The following is a 12,231-nucleotide window of genomic DNA, read 5'->3' as shown; positions in this document are numbered from 1 at the left end:
CTGGACATAGTCCCCGTCCACCAGCAAGTGTCTGCTGATTCTCTGCTTGCTGACTCTGTCAAGCAGAAGGCCACTGGGATGGAGGAGTGAGGCTGTGAGCATTTAGAAATGAGGCCAGAAGCTGTCGTGGCAGTTCACACAGCTCTGGCCTGAGTGATTGTGGTGACGTACACAACAGCGGAGGTCAGGAGGAGAAAGCATTTCAGATTATTAGGGCAGATGCCCTTGGGTACTGACAGTATCTACAACTGGACACAATGACACTTACAGTCAAATGTGACTTTGAATCCAATCCAGATAATGTTTGTTGAGTACGTGCTACACGCCGGGTACTGTGCTAGGTGCTTTCTAATAGCTTTTAAGTAGAGTGACAGTATAATTTATCATGTAAACTGGGACACTTCTAAGAGTGAAAGGGGGTACTATTAATAAATACTCTGGGACAACAGGTATCAATGGGAACTGCCCCAGGCAAGCCAAAACTTACAACCATCCTACCCATAGGTCACAGTTTGTGTGCTTCCCCACCCCAGCCACCATAACTCCATACGCAATTTTAAAATCTATATATGTCAGTATTTACTTATTTAATGTCTACTCCCCCACAAATTGCAAGGGTTGGGGTTTTGTTCACTGCTAGAAAATATCTCAATGCCTAGTATTTGGAACTACTTAATAAGTATTTGTGGAAGGAAGGCAGGCAAGATTGGAGTGAAAGCCTGGGCATGGAGATGGGGAGTGGGGAAGAGAAAAGATATGGAGGGAGCTGGGATCCATGACTCCCATGGTCAGCTTGACTCCCATGTTGGTGTTCCATGCCCTTGCTTCGGTCTTAAAGGAGTGGACTTTCAGGAAGAACACAGCTTACTCAATAAGCTCTAAGTGTGTTTATTAAGATCCAACCAGCTGATGAGCACCCTATTTGTGGCACAAAAAGGGTTTAAATCCCCCTCTCTCTCAGTCTTGGCTGATCTGTGTTCTGTAGCATGGATGAGTGCCCAGTTGCTTGTGAGCGAATCAATGACTTCTCAGTGATGTTAGCAATGGCAGGCTAAAGCCTCTTCTCTTTAGCAAACCTAACTCTTCCCTTTGGTTCCTCCTCCATGCCCTACCCCCCAGCTCTCTCCTCAGGGATTCATCTAAAACACCCCTTTTTTCAGTGGCTCCCACTCTATCACTTCTCCTATCCTGTTTCTTTTTTTAAAATCATGCCTCATTGTCCTCTCTGTGAATAACTGTTTTCTATCTATAAATCATATTGAAGTTGGCATAAGAGAATTTGCCATGTTCAATCCAATTCCATTCTACCAATAGTTTACTGAATATTTACTATCAGCCAGATCAGAAAAAATGTCAGGGCTACGGCAGTCAAGGGGCCATGAAATCACAGTCATCAAAGTTAGAAGAGACTCAGATGTCATCTCACTCCAGTATCTTCCAAACAATTGAATCTCCTCTATGCATCACTTTGATAGTGTCATTTAGCTTCAAGGTGAACCCTTTCAGTAAGGCAAAGTTCATAGCTTCTACATCCACTCCATTTTAGGCAGAACTAATTATTAAAATTTTCTATTTCTCTATAGGCCTTACTTCCTCTTTTGTCCTCCACGCAGGAGATGTCTGTCCTGTCCTCTCTGATAGCTCTTTTGGGATAGAATGATTGTGGTCTGTTTCCTTTCTCTAACCTATGAAACCCCTGTGTCTTTTCCTGTTTCTTACAAAGTTTTGCCCCTATGAACAAACTCAGCATAGACACCCACTATTCCCCTTTTTCTGGATTAGCAGGCCCTTTTCTCTAGGAACAAGTTCACCATGACTACCACAGCCCCCAAGTCCAACCATGTGGTTCCTATGTGACTGTCCTATTCTTACATATCCTTGCCTCTGGGGCCAGAGTTGACTTGCCCAGAGGTGGCAGGTTCCCCAGGCTGGGCCAGTCACAGTCTTTTGGAACTAGAACTAGAAAATGAGAGTTAATCACTCTCCAGTGGGAGGAGCCAACAGATGTGACACTTGGCTCCATGTCTCCTACAGATGGAGAAGGCCAGTCTACAGTCTTTAGTTAGGTGAGATACACTCATACTCTTGTAATAGATTCTCTATTTTGTGTAAACTAATTGAAATTAGATTTCTTTTGCTCACAGCCAAAGAACCCTGTGAATCTGCTTCACTATATTTCCTTTATCCCAGAAGACCTCCTGAACCCAACTGAACCTGATATTTGCGAGAGGTACTGGAAGGTACTTGGGTCTATCCAATTTAAAGACAAGACCAGCAGGCCTCATACTCACCCTGGTTTTGACCCTGTATTCCTAATTTGGAGCTCCTACTGGAATTTCCCAGTACAACACTGCTCTTTCCCAGATTAAGCCTTAAAACCAGCAGGTGCTGAGGGAGTTTGGTTACTCACTGGGTCATTGTACATCTGGATGATGAGCTGTTTCACTCCATGCAAGGTGGGGTGGGCCCACGGAGAAGGATCCAGCCAGTGACGGTTCAGGTCAAACCCCATTAGAGAGCACCTAGGTAGTACCCAGAGTCAGAGTCAGTATGAACAGGACAAGCCAAACTTGTCATTCATAAATACAAATACAGCTTGGAGTAGAAGTAGTCCCTATCTCACCTTCCTAGCATTTATTTTTATTATTATTATTTTTTGCCAGAGACAGTTCTAAACATTTTACATATATTAATTCACTCAATGCTTTCAACAACCCTATAAAGTTACTACTGTTATAATTCCCACTTTATATAAGATGAAGGTGAGTCACAGAGAGGTTCAAATATTTCTGTGGAGGAGTCTGACTTCAGTGTTCATGCCCTAAGACCACAGACCCATGGACATCTCTCATACAGGACAGTAGAGGGAAGTGCTCAGACTGAAGTCACTGGTGTCCCTATTATTCTTCTCTGTCTCACACCCACAGCTTACCCATGGTCTCTACCTTCAAAATGTATTCAGAGCCCAACACCCTTTTATCAGCTCCATTGATGGCACCTTGAGCTCTGGCCAAGGTCCTGAGTTAATGATGTGGTTATTAGTGGTGTTGTTAGTGGTGGTGTTATTAGTGTTCCTATTTTGCAAATGTGGAAACTGAAGCACAAGGAAGTTATAAAAAATGGCTTGAGAAAAGAGGTGATGTCAGGATTGGTACACAAGCAGACTGCATTCTTTGAGAAACATAGTCTAACAGAAGAAAGAAGATATGCTCACAGGCTTGTATCATTTATAATTCAGGACAATGTTGTGAGGATTAAATGAGATAAACCCATGTAACTTCATTTAACATGGGTTCTGGTACATAATAGCAACTTAAAAATATTATGTTGTTGTTTGATTGAACTTTTTATTATCATTTTATGCTACATCCTGTCTGAGTGACAGAATAATAAGTTTGCAGCCCATGGGCTGGGGTGGGCAGTAGACAGTAGTGGTCAGGGATAACTGTCTATCTTTTCCTCCAGTCTAGGAGTCAGGCAGATCTGAGTTCATAACCATTGTCTGATCTCTCCTAGTGTAGTAGACATTTACCCATTTTCTTTGGGGAATGCCTAACATCTAACCCTGTGATTAGAGGGGACAGGTTCAGGGAGAGTTTGCTCCTCCATCATGACAGATGATGAGACTATGGTGGTGCCTTTTCTCCCACCACAAAAGACAGATGGGCCAGATGCTCCCTCTTTGTGATCTGCCAGTGACAGCAACAGGAAATCAGACTCAGTGGCAACAGTCACTTCCCTCCATGACTTAAACTTGGACTAGGTGATACAAGGCTGGGAATCAGGTGTACAGCCGCGGCTGTAGAGGTAGATTATTGCTGCCAACAGCCAATCTTCTGCCCTCCAGGGCTATTCTGTTAATTGTTTGTTTTCCAAATGTGGCCCTTCCTATAAATTCCCTTCTTGCTTAAGTGGCTGGAGTTAGTCCTTGTTTCTTTAACAGAAAGTATGCCTAACTATATAGCTCTGTAGCCTAATTTATATTAAACCCCAGAGGCTGGTCGCCAAACAGATGGAACCATTGGTCTGGGTGCTATGCCCACAGAGCTCTTCCAGCTTTCACTCAGCATCTAAAAATTCGGAATGGAATGTTACTTTTAACAACAGGACTTAATCACAAATGATTGCAAGCTTAAGATATTGGTTAGCTTACCTACTTCTCCTCTGCCTTCAATACGCAAATATTAAGAATGCCCTAAGCAATGCCTTGCTCCATGATACTTCTATGACCTGATGCTCACCACCTTCCCAGGCAACTTATCTCATTCTTGGACAGCTCCACTAGAAAAGTCTTCCTTCTCTGTAGCTGAAATTTGTCTTCCCAGTGACTTCCTGCACTAGTCTCATCCTTGCCTCACAGAGTCACACAGAACTGTAAGGCTATGTTGTGAAGAGCAGGAGCTCTGGAAGTCACAGTTAGGTTTAAGTTTTGATTGGTGACCTTTTAAATTTTCTTTTTAAAAAACCCCTTTGGTCTTCTGGTTTATCATATGTATAATGAGGATAACAACCTTGACTTTCTGGATTGTGAACATGAACTACTAATGTCCCAGCAGACTCCTCAGAACAGAATGAATATTGAATAAATGGCAGCCAGTGATGACTGGCAGTGGTGGAGATTGTCATATTGTTGAAATCGTCTAAATCTAAATATCACTTCCTCCAGGAAGACCTGCTGACTTACTCTTTGCAAATGTGGGATAGGTACTTTTCCTCTGCTCCCACAGCATCCATTGCTCCCCACCACCTCCCACCCAGCCCATCAGAGTGGCTACAGCACAAGATATAGTAATTATTGGGTCTGTCTTTCCCACTGGACCATGAATTCCTCAAGGGTGAGGATGATGTCTTATTCAGGTTTGTATTCTTATGCTTGACAAGAGTCTGGACAATGGTAGACATCGAGGAGTTAGTTGTTGAATGAACATTCCATTCTTTCCCAAGAATTTTCCAATCTCATATGATCAAGTTCTTACAACCATCCAGGCACATAGGTGGATTCCATTTTTCTGGCACTGAATGTCAGAGAAGGTAAGCCATTCCTTCAAGGTCACCTACTTGGTACTCCACAGGGTCCAGACTAGAATCCAGGTCAATTTTCCCAGGACCCTTGGTATTCCCATTTGGCCATGCTGCTTCCAGATAGCCTCTTTCATTCAAAAAAGTGAGATTCAAAACTTAAGAGAAGGTATTATAGGCAAAAGATCCTGAAAGATCAACACCTTGATCCAGCCTGTTGATGAAAATAGTGTAGCTGGTGACTCAAAGGTCACTTAAGCTTCAAAGAATCCTGGAGCTCTTTAGAAGCTAAAGCATTGGTGAGACTCTTTAGTGAGCAGTACCTGTGTTGGGTACTTTTTGAGCTGATTTTTTAAAGAACATTTCTAATGGTAACAGTCTGTCAGTAGGTGGGTATTTACTAAAGAAAAACCTTAGTAAAGATGCAGGAGCCCTGCCCAGCTAGGGGCCGGGGAACAGACCTCTAATGTCTATATCATCTTGAGACAGTCACTTCCCCTCCTGGGGCTCCATGCTCTTCTTCTTCTTCTTTTATTTTATTTATTTATTTATTTATTCATTTTTTACTTTTTAAGTTTTTATTTTAATTCCAGTTAGTTAACATATTAGTTTCAGGTGTACATCATAGTGATTCAACAATTCCGTACATCAACCTGTGCTCGTCACGACAAGTGCACTCCTTAGTTCCCATCACCCATTTTACCCATCCCCCCACCCGCCTGCCCTCTTGTTCTCTATAGATAAGAGTCTATTTCTAGGTTAGTCTCTCTCCTTTTTTCCCCTTTGCTTGTTTTGTTTCTTAATTCTACATATAAGTGAGGTCATATGGTATTTGGTTTTCTTGACTGATTTCTCTTGGCATTATACTCTCTAACTCCATTCATGTTGTTGTAAATGGCAAGAATTCATTCTTTTTTATGGCTGAATAATATTCTATTGTATAAATATACACCACATCTTCTTTATACATCCATCTATCAGTGAACATTGGGCTGCTTCCATATCTTGGCTATTATGAATAATGCTGCTATAATATCATTATATGATTTTAAAGCATCACAAATTGGGCTTTATCCCCAAAGTTAAGGACTTGGAGGAAGCACACATTTCTGATAAAATACCAAGAAAACAAAATATTCTAGGGAAAGGATTGATAGTTTTAAAAAGAAACACCAAATAGTCAAGGGGTACCAATATCTTAATGTTAATTGCATGCCTTTTTCAACGTTTGATATTTGTATGGGACCCAATCTTTCCCTCTTGGAGTTTTCAAGTTGCCCTGAACCTTGAAGAAGGGATGCGCATTGGCCAAAAATCAAGTCCTCAGAGAGCATTCCAGGCAGAGGGTGTGGCATGTGCAAAGTTCAGCAAAGTGAGAATGGTTGGAAGTTACACATATTTCTAACAGGCTACTAGTGGTATTATGCTTGTGTCCCTAACTAGGCTGGAAGCACCAGGAGGACAGGGCTGATGCACTTTCTCTTTAGTGGTTGACCCAAATCATCTGCCTAAAAGCAGAGGAATGGACAAGGAAAAGGCCATGCTCTCATACTATGATTGCCAGTTTAGAGTCACTAAGTGTGAAAGTCTCTGCTCTGGGTCTCTGTCTCCTTGATGCTCTTCTATTCTGTTATTTATTTCTGAGATGAAATTTCTGCATGAGCTCGAAGTTAGGACCCATGTTCTGACATGGATGGAACCCTTTACGGTAACAATGAGACACAATATTTGACATTAGGATCATTCTAGAAAATCCAATTTTATGGAAGTCAAATTTATTTGCAACTACATAATATATATTTTCATTCTCTTGAATTGAAGATACTTTTAACTATCTTTTGTTTCTTCTTCCAAACTGTGAGACCAATGGGGGCAGGGATTATGTTTGTGTCATCCTGCCCAGGCCCACTCCAACTTACCTGCTACAGACCCAGGTGTAGAGAAGATTCACTATATCTACTGAATGAATGAGTGAATGAACAAGTGTATGAACAAATACCCTGAAGATGTGCAAAGTTTAGGTAATTATGTGAAGACTTTTTTTTTTTTTTAAAGATTCAAGTACCTGTTATGTGCTAGACACTTTCACAATAACCAAATAAGGTAGGTATTATTAATCTTCATTTTAGGGTACCTGGGTGGCTCAGTCAGATAAGTGTCTGTCTTCCACTCAGGTCATGATCCCAGCATCCTGGGATCAAGTCCCACATCAGGCTTCCTGATCAGAGGGAAGTCTGCTTCTCCCTCTGCCCCTCTCCCCTGCTCATGATCTCTCTCTCTTTTTCTCTCTCACTCTCTCTCTCAAATAAATAATTTTTTAAAAAAAATCCTTATTTTATAAGTGAGAAAATAAAATCCAAAAGAGATTTGACTTTAGAGCATCACTTGACAACTACTAGGATACAGATCAGATTTGAACCAAGACCTTATAAATGCTAGGATGGTCTCCAGTGATTTTTTTGAGGTTCCCCCCCCTCCCACCAAGCCATGGCGATGCTGTGTCATCTATGAAAGAGACCCCAAGCTACTCCTGCGTGCTCTTCCTTTACTGGTTTCTTCCTCCTCTGCCTAATGGCAGAGATACAGTGGCTCCAGAGAACATTGCTCAAATGGTAAGTAAATAGCTCCATCTTGTGAAGGGCATCATGCCCATCCTTTTTGCAATAATGGCAGCTAGAACGAGAGCAATGATTTTAATTCCCCTCTTTATGATTTCCTTTTCATCTCTTCTATAGGATAGAGAAAAAGACAGCTTGGCGGCTCCAGATCAATCTCATCTGAGCCCTGTGCGGCTGTGTACTACTCCTGGAAGTGTGGCATTGACAGGCAGAGAAGTATGAGGCATGCATGCAATTGTCTCTCAAATACAGCAGTTTTTCAGTATTACCAATGAGCTAGATTGGATTAAGTATATTTGCACCAAAAGCAAAATAAATATTGCTTTATTTAATGCCACTAAAAGGTTGGGATTCAATTGTCCTTGGCCTGAGGCACCTTCTAGCTCTATTGATTGGCCAGTGTCAGAATGCCAGACAGTCTGTCATCAGTAGCTCCTGCAAAATGCTTAGCAGGTGGGGAGGGATCTACTGTGGTGGAGGATGGCAGGCAGTGTCCTCTGTCCCAAACATAAGGGATAATTACAACACATCTGCTTCGCATCACCACCCCAGGATATTTAAAGCATTTCCTCACATTCTCTCTCAGACTATCACAAAAAGGATGCCACTTGGGCTGTCAAGGCAAAGAGGAGAATGGGTAAGAAGATAGTGTGGTATCTCAATCGGCGGTAACTCAATCGGCTGAGTGTCTAGGTCTTGGTTTCCACTCAGGTCACGATCTCAGGATTGTGAGATGGAGCCCCGCTTCGGGCTCCACGCTCAGTGTGGAATCTGCTTGAGATTCTCTCTCTCCATCTGCCCCTTCCACTCATGCGCTCTCTCTCTTTCTCTTTCTCTCTGAAATAAACAAGTAAAATCTTAAAAAAGAAAAAAGCTAAGACCATAGGTTCCAAGTCAGAAGGACTTGGGTTTGAGTCCCAGATTTACCACTGAGTAGTTTTATGACCTTGGACAAATTCACGTGTTTTGTTCAAAGACCTGAAAGCTCCAGGAGGGCAGAAACTGAATCTATTTCATTTGCCATTGAGTCTTCTGTCAGCCACATAGCCAGCTCTCCGTGAGACTGAATAGAAGCTCAGAAAGCTTACGTGATTTGTCTGTAGCCCAGCAAGGACAAGTGAGAGAGGCAAGACTTGAATCCAGTTTGTGAGCTCTAAAGCCCATGTTCTTAGCCATTGCTTTGTTCTCTCTTAGCAGTCCTGGGAGTCAGGTTAGTATCCAATTGAGGGGACTCATGTGAGGTGAGGGGTGTATGTAACACCCTTAATTTTTAAATGGGAAAACTGAGGGGCACCTGGGTGGCTTGGTCCATTAAGCATGTGACTTTGGCTCAGGTCATAGTCCCAGGGTCCTGGAATCAAGCCCTGCATCAGGCTCCCCTCTATGTGGGGAGTCTACTTGTCCCTCCATCCCTTCCCCTGCTCATTTCTCTCTCTCTCTCTTTCTCAGATAAATGAATAAAATCTTAAAAAAATAAATAATTGGAGAAACTGGATCTCAATTGGAGGCTAACATGTAAAGTACCTTTGTGCAAGTTGACAAAAGGTGCCCTCCTCTAAGCTGACAAACAGGTGCCCCTTCTGAGTGGGTAAACTATTACTCTGGCTAGATGTGGGGTTGTGAGCAGTTACAGGCTGCCTGGCACCTTGACCAGGAGCCTTTGGGCAGTGCACAAACTGCCATACATGGGAGGAGGCCCTGGACATTCCCAAAGTCCATAGCAGAGCTAGGATGAGGTAGGAATTCCTACCTCCAAGGGTCAGCAAGATCTTGGCCCTGGAATGGTGGCCTTTCTGGCAAGGTGGTGGGGCTGGGGGAAGGGAGTACTCAGACCATATGTGGAAAAGGGATCATCTTTAACTTTGAAATTCCTGGGTCCTTTCTCCCAGAACTTATTACTAGAGGACAAGGAGAAGCTTTGTTGGAGTGCCTTTTCCCTTTCCATGGAGAGCATGTTATCTGGGGTTTCAGTCTCCTTCCACCCTGTCTCCTGCTTGGTAGCAACACTTGGCTTGGTGGAAAGGGTGGGATTTCCACCTGGTGACTTAGGACAATTCTGAGAATCACCAACTGAAAGGACCCAAGATTTCATAAAATCCAATTCCCACATCTCAATGACAGGGAAACGGAGGCCAAGGTCACATAGCTATGTAAGACTAGCATTGGAAGTTCATTCCAGGACCAAGAGATTATTTTCCCTCAATAACAACACTGACAAGAAGTAAAAAGAACCATTTAACAAGGTCCAAGGGGGAACATTTTCTAAAGGAATGCCCTGGCCCTCGGGGTCTAGGAATCATCTATTTCAACTACTCGAATGAGAAAGGGAAAAGGAAACAAAAAAGAGAAGAAAAGTTCTTCAGGTCCTCACAAGCCCTGGGAGCAGATGAGACCCCTGCCCACCTTATCTAAGCCCAAAAAGTAGCTTAGGTGGCAGTGTAGACCCTGGAGCCACACTGCCTGGGTAAGATCCTGGCTTTGGCCACATCTTGGCTGTGTGGCCTCAGTCCCCATCTAGGCAATGTGGATCTTGCTCACCTCAGAGCGTTGTTTTGAGGATTAAAATGAGATCAGCCATGAAAAATGTTGGAGACACTACCTAGTTTGAGATTAGGGCTATGTTATGCCCCAATAATGGGTCCATGATTAAAGGAGCGAGACTGATATAAAGCGAAGGTCAAGCAAAGCTTTATTTCACGCCAAGCATCAAGAATCTAACCGAACATTCGGAGACACACCTCTTACAAGAGAGGGCGACCTTCTTTGTTTCACAGTCTAGCTTTTAAGGGCAAAGGCCATGTGGTCGGGCCTGGCCACGCACAGGTGACCAATGAGATTTTAACACACACAGGAAACTCCACAGTGATGCTAGGTGACCAATTGAGTTACAATTTATCCTCATAGACATTTGACCCAGCCTATTCCACCTTGATTAGGATTGGTGCCAAAAAGGCTCCCAAAGGGTGTGGGGGGGGGCTACTCCTTGGTAGCTATGCAACCCCCCACTGATCGATGTCTCCACCTGGCCTGACCCACCCTTGTATCTGGGCTTTGTTACCCGGAGCTGGTTTCTGGGATTTGTTTTTAAGTGAATCCCCTGGGGGAAGGGGAGCAGGGGCAGTTTAAAGGTTAAACAACAAGGTTTTTGTTTAACCTCAATGAAAGCCTCTTGCTAAAATATAAAAATATAAAATAGGTCCTTACAGGCTACACATGTGTTAACTGGTCTTAGAGTTTGGTCTTGGTAGGACTGTCAGCATCTTCCACAAACTGGTCTCCACTTATATCTCCAGCTTCTTCAGCCGTGTCCCAAATCTGTATACCACACAAGGCTCACACATGTTACATCCTATGAACTAATTGCAAGAAGGTGCCCCCTCCTGTGGGCTGATGTAATTCCCTCCAATCAGGCCTGGGCTGCATGCCAGCTGCCACCTGCCCTCTTAGCTGGCGCCTTTGTGCAGTGCGTGAACCTACACTATGGTCTGTAGCTATGACCATGCACAAAGGCCACATTAGACCACTTGCCATTCCCCAAAGGCTTCCTGTGCATTCAGGACTCAGGCAGCAAGGCTGAGGCTAGGCACTGGGGCTCTAGGGCAGCTCCCTGGTTTTGACTCCTGGATCTCTAGGACCTTGGGCAAGGTATTTAACCACTCTATGTGCATCAGGTTCCTTTCTGTAATATGAGGATAATATAAGAAACTAGCCATAGGTTCATGGGGTTATTAGGAGGAACCTTCCATTTCAACCCCAACAGGACTCTTAGTCTCCAGCAGTGAGAGAATGGCTCTTCCTCTGTATTCCTTTGTTTCCTCTTCCCAGAGGGCGATAGTGAAACTTATCTGATCCATCAACTTGAGAAAAGAGGAAGAGCCTGTTGGCCTCTGTTGGCCTAGCCCCTCCAGGGATGACTCACTGAGACCTGTGACCCTGCTGGGAGGTTCCATTCTGACCCCCTCTCTGTCACTGGTGTGCCTTCTGAGAAGCAGCTCACTTCCTGCTTGGCTTGGGGCTGGTGGCAAAGTTGAACTTTGGGGTGCCGTAGAAGGGGGCCAGTTTTAGCCACAGAGATAAACCATGCCTCCCAAATCCTGCTTTTATCAAAAATAAGGCTAGTATTTTGACCCCTGTCTTTCTGATCCCTCTATCTCCTTCTAAATTGGGGGTGTGGGGTGGGGGGTGGGAGCAGGCGTATGATGAGTTCCATCTTCAGTGGAAATAATACATAAAAACACTTGGTATGCATAAATTCAATTAATGGTTGTATTATTATCAACACTGTTGTTATTACATTATTCCTTTGTTTTAGAATGTGCTGCCGATCTCTTCCCCAGGCTAACTCTGCCTCATGCCTCAAGGTTTACCTCACACAACACCTTCCTGGGGCCAAGCATAGGGCAAAGCCCATCTCAGTTCCCCAGGGCACAGTACAAAGTAGGTGCTGTGTGAGGGCCTGAGGGAAAGAAGGGGTTGGGGAGGAAGAGAAATAAAGAAGAGGGAGAGGAAATGATTGAGTTGAAAGGGTTCTGAAGCAGAAGCGGAGTGCCAGCAAAGGCACAGGCATGAGCAAGGGTGGGCCAATTTAGGGGCC

General features: G+C 43.8%; 1 protein-coding gene across 2 annotated transcripts in view; it reads right to left on the bottom strand.

Moving 5' to 3' along the window:
* LOC125096937 (BEN domain-containing protein 5) overlaps positions 1–12,231 on the bottom strand; it is a 1,594,254-nt gene that overhangs the window by 89,109 nt on the left and 1,492,914 nt on the right. For both annotated transcript variants that reach the window (XM_047724116.1, XM_047724117.1), the window contains exon 9: positions 2,411–2,522. In XM_047724116.1, the coding sequence (XP_047580072.1) occupies positions 2,411–2,522 (112 nt within the window). The remainder of the gene's footprint in view (positions 1–2,410; positions 2,523–12,231) is intronic.

This window comes from Lutra lutra, chromosome 4 (assembly GCF_902655055.1).
Source record: "Lutra lutra chromosome 4, mLutLut1.2, whole genome shotgun sequence".
Classification (NCBI taxonomy): Eukaryota; Metazoa; Chordata; class Mammalia; order Carnivora; family Mustelidae; genus Lutra; species Lutra lutra.
This window is presented reverse-complemented; position numbering and strand designations above follow the sequence as displayed.